At 50.3% G+C, this 11,844-nt stretch overlaps 1 protein-coding gene across 1 annotated transcript; it reads right to left on the bottom strand.

Moving 5' to 3' along the window:
- Positions 1 to 6,327: 6,327 nt before the first annotated feature.
- On the bottom strand, positions 6,328 to 9,427 carry LOC119808157. The gene is given in 2 exon segments (XM_038320534.2): positions 6,328 to 9,161; positions 9,163 to 9,427. Coding segments are annotated over 2 exon segments (1,515 nt in total). The 5' UTR covers positions 9,361 to 9,427; the 3' UTR covers positions 6,328 to 7,844.
- Positions 9,428 to 11,844: the final 2,417 nt, after the last annotated feature.

Below are 11,844 nucleotides of genomic sequence, written 5' to 3'. Positions count from 1 at the left end.
ATATGTACATGTGTATATGTACATGTGCAAGAACACGCATGAGTGTATGTGTCTGTGTTTGTGTGTCCATCCTCAACCATGGGTGACCCAGTGATTGATCTCAGGTGTTAGGTGAGGTGTGGTGGCAAATGCTTTTACCCACTAACCTCTCTCTCCAGCTCTATGAACTAACTTGAAAAATATGCTGGGCGGTGGTGGCGCACGCCTTTAATCCCAGCACTTGGGAGGCAGAGGCAGGCAGATCTCTGTGAGTTCGAGGCCATCCTGGTCTACAAGAGCTAGTTCCAGGACAGGAACCAAAGCTACAGAGAAACCTTGTCTCAAAAAAAAAAAAAAAAAAAAAAAAAAAAACATCAGGCACTGGAGAGATAGCGCCATGGTGAAGAGCACTGACTGCTCTCCCAGAGGATCCAGGTTCAATTCCCAGCACCCACATGACAGCTCACAACTGTCTGTAACTCCAGTTCCAGGGGATCCAACACCCTCACACAGACATACATTCAGGCAAAACACCAATGTGCATAAGCTAATCAATTAATTAAAACAATAATAATAAGTATGTCATCTTTAATCCCAGTGCTGGAGCCAGAGGAAGGAAGCTCTCTGTGGGCTCAGGGGCTGCCTGATTTACACAGGAGTCTCAGGCTGTCCTGGTCTACATTGTGACACCTTGTCAACAACAAAGTTCCCTCTCTCCCTCCCTCCCTCTCCCTCTCTCTTTCCTCCCTCCCTCCCTCTCTCCCTCCCTCCCTCTCTTTCTCCCCTTCCCTCCCTCCCTCCCCCCTCCTCTCTCTCTCTCTCTCTCTCTCTCTCTCTCTCTCTCTCTCTCTCTCTCTCTCTATCTCTCTCTCTCTCTCTCTCTCTCTCTGTAGCTTTGGAGCCTGTCCTGGAACTAGCTCTGTAGACCAGGCTGGTCTCGAACTCAGATGCCTCTCCAGTGCCGAGATTAAAGGCAAGTGCCACTACTCCTCAAACTGCAGTAGTTTTATTTTTTTCCCCTTTGTGCTGGGAATCAAACCCCAGGTGTTGGCATTTGCTTAGGTGAGGCAGGCGCTTGCTCTAAGGCCGAGTTTTCCCTTCTCAGCTGCTGCACTTAATTACCTCACCTCAATTTCCTGTTCTGTTCAATAATTTACCTAGCTGATCCTCCATTGATCTGGATTGTGTATTGTGATGTTTTCAGGCTTGCTTTTTCTGTTTTTGTTTTTTGTTTTGGCTTTTTTGGAACCGCCTCTGGCTCCAGAGCCTAGACAGGCCTGGAAAGCCCTGTGTAGATCAACGTGATCTTCAATTTAGCAATCCACCTGCCTTGGCTTCCTGAGTTGCTGAGATCACTGATGGTGTGCTTCACAGCGGCCAGTGGTCTTTGGTGGACTCATCTCTTGGGGCTTAGGAAGCCTCCAGAAACACTGTTACTATACAGGAGCCAATCCTGCTCTAGTAACTGTATCCTTCCTTCTCTCTCTATACCTCCCTCTCCATCCCTCCCCCTCTCTCTTATTGAGTTGTTTTTTGGTATTTTTGGACTCTGTGTAGCTCTGGCTGGCCTCAGACTCAAGAGATCTGCCCATTTCTGCCTCCCAATGCTGGGATTAAAGACATTGCCACCATGCCTGGCATTTATTTTATTACTATTTTATGTGTATGGGTGTTTTGTCTGCAAGTATATCTGTGTACTACATGGTGTGCAGTGCTCAACATGCTGAAAGAGGGAACTTCTACCCGCTTGGAGCTGGAGTTACAGAAAGTTGTGAGCTACCATGTAGATGCTGGGAGTCCAACTTTAGTCCTCCAGAATAGCAGCCTGTGCCTTAAACTGCAGAAACATCTGCTCAAGCCACCACTGTTTGTGTTGTTTTGTTTGAGACAAGGTTTCTTCGTGTAGCCTTGGCTGTCCTTGGAACTTGCTCTGTAGACCAGGCTGGCCTCCAGAGGTCCAGGTCCACCTGCCTCTGCCTCCTGAGTGCTGGGATTAAAGATGCTGTCCACTAACTCCCAGCTCTCCCTCTCCCCCCCCCCCCAGACAAGTCTTACTTACTATGCACTCTGGCTGGCCTCAGACTCACTGTGATCCAGCTGGCCTCTGCCCCTGAAATGCAGGTACTTTAATCTTTGCCTAGCTAAAAGTGTCTTTTCTTTCTTTTTTTAATGGTTTATTTTAACTTGATTTTATGTGCATTGATGTGAAAGTGTCAGATCCCCTGGAACTAGATCTTCAGACAGTTGTGAGCAGCCATGTGGGTGCTGGGAATTGAACCCGGGTCCTCTGGAAGAGCAGTCAGTGCTCTTAACCATTGAGCCATCTCTCCAGCCCTTTTTTTTTCTTTTTTCATTCATGTATATGTGTGTCTACATGCACACATGTGTGTGGATACTCAAGGAGGCCAGAATAGGGCATTGGTTCCCCTGGAACTGGAGTTACAGACAGTTGTGAGCTAAGCAAAGTGGGTCCTGGGAACTGAACCCTGTCCTCTGCACCAGCAATTACTGAGCCATCTTTCTAGTTCCTAGAAGTAGTTTCTTCTTTTTTTTCTTTTTTACACAGAGAAACTCTGTCTGGAAGAAAAAAACAAAAACAAGAAAAAAAAAAAAAAAAGCAGAGTTTCTCTATGTAACAGCCCTGGCTACCCTGGAACTAGCTCTTGTAGACCAGGCTGGCTTGAAATTCACAAAGATCCGCCTGCCTCTGCCTCCCTGGTGCTGGGATTAAAGGTGTGCGCCACCATGGATCAGACTACTTTAAGAGGGTTGATGAAGGAAGAGGTGGTGCTTGTGGTCTTTACTCTTAGGTTCGGCCTTCTTGGCATCCTTGGAGATTCAGGAGCCAGGTGGGGTGACGTGAGGTGTCCCAGCCTTTTTAGCACTCACACCCAAGGCTACTGGCAAATGCTTGCCTCATGAGAGTGACTGGGTGTCCAGATGACTCAGTGGGTAAACAAGGGTAAAGGTACTTTCTTTACAAACCCAAAGACCTGAGTTCCAGCCCTAAAGCCTGCGATAGAACTGACCTCCACCTCTGCGGCACACAGAATACCAACTCTTCTCTCTCTCTCTCTCTCTCTCTCTCTCTCTCACACACACACACACACACACACACACACACACACACACACATGCACGCACGAACGCAGGAGGGGTGGGAGTGGGGAATGAATTCTGGCACTTGATTGTAATCCCACAGTTTGGATTTTGAGGGGAAGAACTGCTTCTGCTTAAATTTGAGGCCAGTGATATGAGCCCCAACTCAAACCCAAGGAACAGATTTACTAGTTTAAGGGAGAGGAAAAAGAAACACACACACACACACACACGTTTATACGTACATGTTTATGTACATATAAAGAGAAATATAACCACTTTCTGAGTATTGTGACTTGATCTGAGGTAAGGGTATGCAGGTAATATGCATACCCAAAGACCTTAATTATTTGTTGGTTATTTGCTTGGTTTTTGTTTGTTTGTTTGTTTGTTTTGTTTGAGGGAAGGTCTCACTGTGTAGTCCTGGCTGACCTGGAATTTAGTTAGTTGATTAAATGGGCATTGAATTCTGAGAGATCCACCTGCCTTTGACTCTGGAGTGCCAGGATGAACGGCGTGCGCCACCGGGTTGGTTGATTTAATATATGTATGTTTGTTGAGACAGGGTTTCTCTGTGTAGCCCTGGCTGTTCGGAAACTCTCTCTAGACAAGGCTGGCGTCAAACTCACAGAGATCCACCTGCTGGGATTGAAGGCAATAAACCACCACCACCCAGCCTTATACTTGTTTATCTTATTTATTTATATTAACTTCTAGTGACTGTTTCCTTCTTCCTCTTTCTTTTTCTCCCCTCTTTCCTCCTAGGATTGAATCCCAGGCATCATGTATCCTTGACAGATGCTGTACCACTGAAAGACCCCACGGGTGGGCTATCTTTCAATCTAGGGAGACCCCCCCCCCCAAGGAACAGCGAGAACACTCTTCGGATGCAAACAGCAAGAGGCTTTATTCTGATACACAGGTACCTGGGGCGACCTAGTCTCTCGGAGGACTGGCGCGCCTTTAGGCTGGAGCAGTGGGTTTTTATAGGGTCGGGGAGCAAAAGCGCGGGTACAGAAGCGAGAAGCGTAGTTACAGGGTTCTGATTGGACAATTTAAATAAGGCTCGGGTTAAAAATAGGGACAGCTGGGTACTTTTCAGGGGGTTTCCAAGAAATCAGATATGTAAGTTAACTTCGTTTATCTAGGGTACAAGCTGTTTCTGCTCCCTTGCTCATGGCCGGGTGTCTGACCACAGATATCCTGCTTGGCCCCTCATTGCCCTTGTTTCTCTGAACTGAACTTTAACTAATCTTCCCTGTCCTTTGTGCTGGTAAAATTTCATGCCTTGCAAAATGGCGTTACTGCTGCTATTATTGAATGGGGGTCTTTCATTCCCCCCTTTTCCTTTGAACTGAATAAAATCTTTTATTTAGCTGACTCGGTTTCCTGCATTTTCAGGGTCGAATTGCTTAAGTTGGTGGTATTGTTGGGTCAAGACCAAGGCTTGTATGACTGCCATCCTGTCCTTCATGAACTGAACCAAACGGTTGAGGATACAAGGCCCAAACAGCAAGATTAATAGTATAATCATGAGGGGTCCCATTATGGACGAGACTAGGGTGGTTAACCATGGAGATCTATTGAACCAACCCTCGAACCAACCTTGTTGTGATTCAAATAACTGCTGTCTTTGCTTGATTCGTTCCCTGAGTTTTGCCATATTGTCCCTGACAACACCTGTGTGATCAGCATAGAAGCAACATTCCTCTTTTAGGGCTGCGCAAAGCCCCCCCTGCTGTAGGAATAGAACATCCAACCCCCGTCTGTTCTGAAGGACCACTTCGGATAAGGAGGTCAAGGACTTTTCTAAGGCACTGACTGATTTTTCCAAAGCCCTGATATCGGTGTGCATGACTGCCTGTAATTGCTGGAACTGTTGGGTCTCAACCAGCGCAGCGGCCCCTGTTCCTACTCCCGCAGCTATTCCCCCCACGGTTAGTCCTCCCAGCATGAGGGCCAGTGTGAGGGACACTGGCTCTCGTTTAATTCGTGGTCTCTCTTCAAATTGCTCATAAACATATGAGGGGGTATGATAGGTCACTCTGGGCCATAGCTCTATTAACACGCAATAATCAGAAGCTGCATTAAGGACCGTAAGGGAAACACAGGGAGTGAGACCCGTACTGCATGCCCAGTAGGTCCCGTTGGGTGCCACCAGATATCCAGTGGAGTTAGTCTGAAGTGGATGGGTACCATTGCACAGTGACTTATGAGTTTGAGGGACCGTTCCTATACAGGTCCCTCGACCCGACACCTTTGACAGGGTAAGTTTATGTTGGGAAGGGGATGCACAATAGGTCGTGGCCTCAGTTTGGTTGGTATAATTGCCAATTATAGCCACTCCCTCATAGTATGGGGGCCTGGAAACCAGACATAGCCAGCATTCTTCGGTTAAGTTTGGGCTGGTGTAGTTAAGGGTCGAATATGCCCCCCTGGATCAGATTGAGGAGTCTGTCCCCTGTACCCTGCGGAGGAGTTGGTCCTGTTGGGGTGTCGTTGTGCGTGGGTGGGACCATGGTGGTGGAGAGATTGTGGGCGGGAGCTGGTCTGGGTCTGGGAGGGGGTGCCGGCTGAGAAGGGGGCTTCTGTTCTGACACGACCGGGTTTGGCCCAACTGCGGGGGAAGGATTATCTTGGGCAAAGCTATAACTAAGGGTAATTATAGCTCCATGGTCGGGGCCGGTGGGGTCATAGCGTCGAATTCCCCAAGACCCGGTCAGGGCTGGCATTTGGTGTTGGCACCCGGTGAAGGTTAAGCGTATGTTTGGGCCCGTTGGGTATGGGGTTTGGTCCCAATAAGCTATCTGTAGGGGGTCCTGTCCCCGAGGGGTGCCCCATTTGGAGGCCAGCGATCCCCAAGAGGAAGTCTCACAGCCCCAAACATCACAATAATATTCACGGGCCGTGCTATATGCGCATCGCTTGTAGCCTGAATTCCCGGGGCATGCATACCAATCAGCGTTGTTGCCCGGGGTTGGTCCTCCCACAGCCTGAAATAAAGTTTGTAGACTAGCTTTCATTTCATCGGGGCATCCTAAGTTCTTGGGCCCCCTCCGGGTAGTAACATTAAGTATTACATCCGTGCCTGCCGCTGTGAGGGTCCCATGTGCTCGTCCCTACTGTGTGGGGTGAGGCGCCGCCTTCGCCTCCTCCCGTTATCAGTACCAACATAATCAGGAACGGGAAAGCCTTATCTTTAAGGGGTTTTGAGAGCGCTGAACCTTCCATGATGATGTTGATGTTTCCTCGTCCGATCGGGCTGCTTTTACGTGGGAGGCGTGGACCCAAGCCGCAATGCCGTCGACCTTGAGAGCAGTGGGAGTGGTCAGCAGTACGGTGTAGGGTCCCTTCCAGCGGGGTTCCAAGTTCTTTGTCTGATGCCGGCGGACCCAGACTGCGTCACCAATTTGGTAGTTGTGGGGTATCACTGGTCTGTCCAGCTGGTCTCTGTAAGCGGCAGCCAGTGGTTTCCAAACTTCCCTCTGTACGGCCTGGAGTGCCTGTAAGTGAGCTTGCAGAGAGGGACTGTTAGTAAAGTCTGAAATATTGGAGTCAAAAAAATTAATGAGGGGCGGGGGCGCCCCATATATTATCTCAAAGGGAGTAAGTCCATGTGGTCCTGGAGTGTTGCGGGCACGGTAGAGGGCTAGGGGTAGTAGGAGTACCCAATCTCTAGTGCCAGTTGCAAGCGTTAATTTAGTCAAAGTCTCCTTAATTGTTCTATTCATCCTTTCTACCTGTCCTGAACTCTGGGGTCGGTAAGCGCAATGTAATTTCCAATTAATCCCCAAGAGCTTGGCCACCAACTGACTTACCTGGGAGACGAAGGCGGGCCCATTATCGGTTCCCAGTACCTGGGGCATGCCGTACCTGGGGAAAATCTCTTCCAGCAGCTTCTTGGTCACTATCTTGGCTGTTTCGTGTTTAGTCGGGAAGGCTTCTTCTGCCAGCCTGAGCGCCTGGGTGAGCGCTATGAGTTCAGCCCGCTGGGCCGAGGTCCCAGTTGGAAGAGCTTCTGCCCAGATTACCTCGGTCTCGGTGATTACTGCAGCCCCAGCTCTCCGCTGACCATCCTGCAGAAAACTGCTCCCGTCTGTATACCAGGTGAAGTCAGCGTTCTGGAGGGGTTGATCCGTCAGGTCCGGTCTGGTCCCGTGCATTTCCGCAAGGATCTCGAGGCAATCGTGTTCCTCCCTTTCCTCCGGCAAAGGGAGCAGGGTTGCGGGGTTCAGGGTCACCGCAGGCCCAAAGTGCACCCGGTCCGTATCCAGGAGCATGGCTTGGTAATGAGTCATGCGGGCATTAGAGAGCCAACGGTCTGGAGGCTGCTTAACCAAGGCCTCCACCGCATGTGGTGCCAGGATGGTCAATGGCTGGCCCAGAGTTAATTTTTCCCGCGTCCTTGGTGAGGACTGCAATCGCCGCTACCATTCGCAAGCAGGGCGGCCACCCTGAAGCTACTGGATCGAGCTTCTTTGAGAGGTAAGCTATAGGACGCCTCCAGGGGCCCAGTTTTTGAGTTAGGACCCCTTTAGCATAACCCTGTTTTTCGTCCACAAACAGTTCAAATGGCTTAGTCAGGTCTGGGAGTCCCAATGCGGGAGCTGTGAGCAAGGCCCGCTTTATTTCCTGGTATGCCTTTTGCTGGTCCTCGCCCCAACTGAACAGAGTCCCTGTTTTGGTAAGTGGGTATAAAGGGGCTGCTATCTCAGCAAACCCTGGAATCCGTAGGCGACAGAACCCTGCTGTCCCCAGGAATTCCCTCAGCTGCCGAGGGGTCCCCTTCGGTCTCCCTCCTGTCTACCCTGTCTTTGACTGGAAACTACGGTGGCCAAGAGTTTGCTCATCTCCTTATGTCTCTTACGGTCCCTTTCTTTTTCCTTTTCCTCAGCTTCCGTTCTGCGACGGTCCTCTCTTTCCTCTGCCTCCTTTCTAAGACGATCCTCCCTCTCTTCTGGAGTCTCTCGTTTATTAAAGATTCTTTCTGCCTCCTTTAGTAGGTCCCTGAGCGAACTCTCCCTTAAGTTTTCTAGGCGCTCGAGTCTGCGTTTGATATCTGGAGCAGATTGCCAAATGAAAGACATAGCTACGCTAGTTTCTTGCCCTGGATCTTCTGGGTCATACGGGGTGTATCTACGATAGGCTTCTTTGAGCTGCTCTAAGAACGCTGAGGGAGTTTCTCCCGGTCCCTGCAGTACCTGTTTAACTTTCGCCAAATTGGTGGGGCGTCGGCCCGCCCCATGGAGACCCGCTATGAGCAACTGGCGATAGAGGATTAGGTGATTCCTACCTTCCTGTGTGGTGAAGTCCCAATTGGGACGTTCGAGGGGAAAGGCGGCGTCTATCTCATTAGGCAGCTGGGTGGGACGTCCGTCTGCTCCCCGAACCGCCTTTCGAGCCTCCAGGAGGACTCTCTGCTTCTCCTCCGAAGTCAGCAAAGTCTGCAGTAATTGTTGGCAATCATCCCAGGTGGGCTGATGAGTAATCAGGACCGACTCAATTAGAGCAGTCAGCCTAACTGGGTCTTCAGAAAAAGAGGGATTGTTATTTTTCCAGTTATATAGGTCGGAGGAGGAGAACGGCCAGTATTGTAGTTGGCCATTTCCTCCGGTCCGGAGAGGGAATGCCTGAGAGGAAGTAGAATCCGCGGCCAGCTGCTGGTCTCGCCGTCCCCTTAAGCGGGCTGCCATGGGGGACGGGGCAGCGGGAGATGGCGCGGCAGGCCCCTCGTTTTCATCGGTCGAGTCGGCCACCTGAGGCGGGAGGGCCTGTTCTCGGTAGGGAGGGGGGTCCTCCGTGAGGAGGTCTACCAATAGGTCATCCCCCGCGGGCAGAACCTGCGGAGGGGGAGGTTTGGTTTTTGAAGGGTCAGTAAGGGTTGGATATAGAGACGAGCGGATTGGGGGTCCTGCTGGAGAGGAGGAGACTGGAGGGGGTAAGGTGGGAGCAGATGGAGGAAGTAGGGGTTTGGGAGGGACAAAAGGCTTAGCCCAGGGTGGTGGATCTTAAGCCATTGCCTCCCAGGTCACGATATAGGCCACCTGGTCTGGGTGCCCATGAGGGCCGGGGTCCATCATTTTGGCTTTTGACCTGCGAGATAATATTAAGGTCGAATGTACCATCCCTTGGCCAGCCCACATTAAATGTGGGCCATTCAGATGAACAGAAAGTAACCCAACGCCTCTTCCGGACTTCCACGGACTGGTTGTTCGCAAAGTCCTGGACGTCCCTCCAGTGCTGTAAAGTCAGACTCAAAGGGGTAGTTAAGGACTGTCCCATATTTTCAAACACAGACACAGACAATACCAGACAAAGGAACAAAAAGACCAATGACAAAACACCAAAATCGCGCAGCGCGGCTTCAGCGTAAAACCGAAAGCAAAGTCTGAGTTGGAGATAGCGAGAGTCCGGATCTCTCTACTCCCAGAAGAACCACATACCCTTCTGACTGCGGAGGAGCTCCAAACAGTCCGATCCGGGTAGGGTTCACAGAAAACAGACGGGTCCCGAATTGGACCCCAGATGCCCCCGGGACGTCTCCCAGGGCTGCGGTCGGGAGTACGAACTCGTCAGTTCCTCCGCGGGTCCGCCAGATACAGATCTAGTTAGCTAACTAGTTCGGACGCAGGCGCAAACATAAAAACATAGTACAGACAGTCACACAAAGCGATCGCTGGCCAGCTTACCTCCCGGTGGTGAGTCGGTGCTCCCTGGGCAGGGGTCTCCAAATCCCGGACGAGCCCCCAAATGAAAGACCCCACGGGTGGGCTATCTTTCAATCTAGGGAGACCCCCCCCCCCAAGGAACAGCGAGAACACTCTTCGGATGCAAACAGCAAGAGGCTTTATTCTGATACACAGGTACCTGGGGCGACCTAGTCTCTCGGAGGACTGGCGCGCCTTTAGGCTGGAGCAGTGGGTTTTTATAGGGTCGGGGAGCAAAAGCGCGGGTACAGAAGCGAGAAGCGTAGTTACAGGGTTCTGATTGGACAATTTAAATAAGGCTCGGGTTAAAAATAGGGACAGCTGGGTACTTTTCAGGGGGTTTCCAAGAAATCAGATATGTAAGTTAACTTCGTTTATCTAGGGTACAAGCTGTTTCTGCTCCCTTGCTCATGGCCGGGTGTCTGACCACAGATATCCTGCTTGGCCCCTCATTGCCCTTGTTTCTCTGAACTGAACTTTAACTAATCTTCCCTGTCCTTTGTGCTGGTAAAATTTCATGCCTTGCAAAATGGCGTTACTGCTGCTATTATTGAATGGGGGTCTTTCACCACTGAGACATATCATGAGCCCATTTTGATTTTTGAAAGTTAAGCCACGCATGATGGTTTATGCCTGTGGTTCCCAGAATTTGGGAGGCTGAGAGGCAGGAGAATTGTTGGGAGTTTGAAGCTGGCAAGAGCTACAAAACAAGACCCTGTTTCAAAAGGCCAAAAACAATTAAAAAGAGAAAGCTAAAGCCGGTTGGGCGATGGTGGCACAAGCCTTTAGTCCCAGGACCAGGGAGATGGAGGCAGGCGGAGCTTTGTGAGTTGGAGGCCAGAGCAAATTCCAGGGCCGCACAGAGAAACCCTGTCTCTGGGGAGAAAAAAAAAGAATTAAAAATAATTTTAATTTAATAAGCCCACTGTGAGATGATACAGGGACAGTATATATGTACATTTTAATGGGAAGTTTCAAATCAGAATGCTAACAAAGGGTCGTGCCTAAGGCAAAGCGTGTGACCTGTGAATTAACCTCCCTTAATTCACACCCACCCGAGGACTTACAGAGACAAAATCAGGAACACCTTTTATCTCTACCAAGATCCACTTTGAGATTTCTCTGCCCTCGGGCTAGGTGTAGAGGAGCACATCTTTAGCTCCAGGGTTCCACACTGCAGCTGTCTGGGAGATTCAGGCCAGCCTGGTCTACACAGTGAACTCTTAAATTTATACCTGGTTCTGAGGGCTGTGGATCAGAGGAGGGCTTTGAAGCCTGGGGAACCGACTGGCCCACTTGTTTGTGAGCCGCTGTGCTGGGAACATCACCCAAGTTCTCTGAAGGAGCAGGAAATGCCACCTCTCCAGCTCCCTGAGTTTTTATCCTATCAACCAGCATCCGGCCTGTGGTTCAGAAACTACCTTAAACTCACATTTACTAAAGAAGAATTCCCTAGATAAGAATAATTTGCCAGGTGGTGGTGACACCCCTTTAATCCCAGCACTCAGAAGGCAGAGGCATGAGGATCTCTGTGAGTTCAAGGCCAGCCTGGTCTACAAGAGCTAGTTCCAGGACAGGCTCTAAAGCTACAGAGAAACCCTGTCTCAAAAAAAAAAAAAAAAAAAAAAAAAACCAAGAAGAAGAAGAAAAACAAAACAAAACAAACAAATAGGAAAAGAATAACTTGGCCAGGTGTGGTGCAGACCTTCCGTCTGGCACTGGGGAGGCAGAGGCAGGCGCAAATCTCTGTGAGTTCCAAACCAGCCAGGACCACAAATAGTGAGACCCTGTCTCAAAACAAAACAAATAGTAACTATACCTTGGTGGCGCCTTACCTGTAAGTCCCTGTGCTGGCGAGGCAGTGAGGCCAGGGAGTCAGGACAGGCCACTCGGGTTCGGGGCCAGCAGACATTACAGAAGAAGCAGCCTTGGCAAACAGGAGTGGAAGGACTCCCTGGGCTCTCTGCCCTGGTTTGCTGAGACGTGAGGGTCCCAGCCCTGTGCTCCCACAGCCTCACGCTCTGCTAGGCCTTCTCTGTACCTCCCAGGACCTTCCTAA

This window comes from Arvicola amphibius, chromosome 2 (genome assembly GCF_903992535.2).
Source record: "Arvicola amphibius chromosome 2, mArvAmp1.2, whole genome shotgun sequence".
NCBI lineage: Eukaryota > Metazoa > Chordata > Mammalia > Rodentia > Cricetidae > Arvicola > Arvicola amphibius.
Note: the sequence above shows the minus strand (reverse complement) of the source record. Positions and strands in the feature narration are given on the sequence as shown.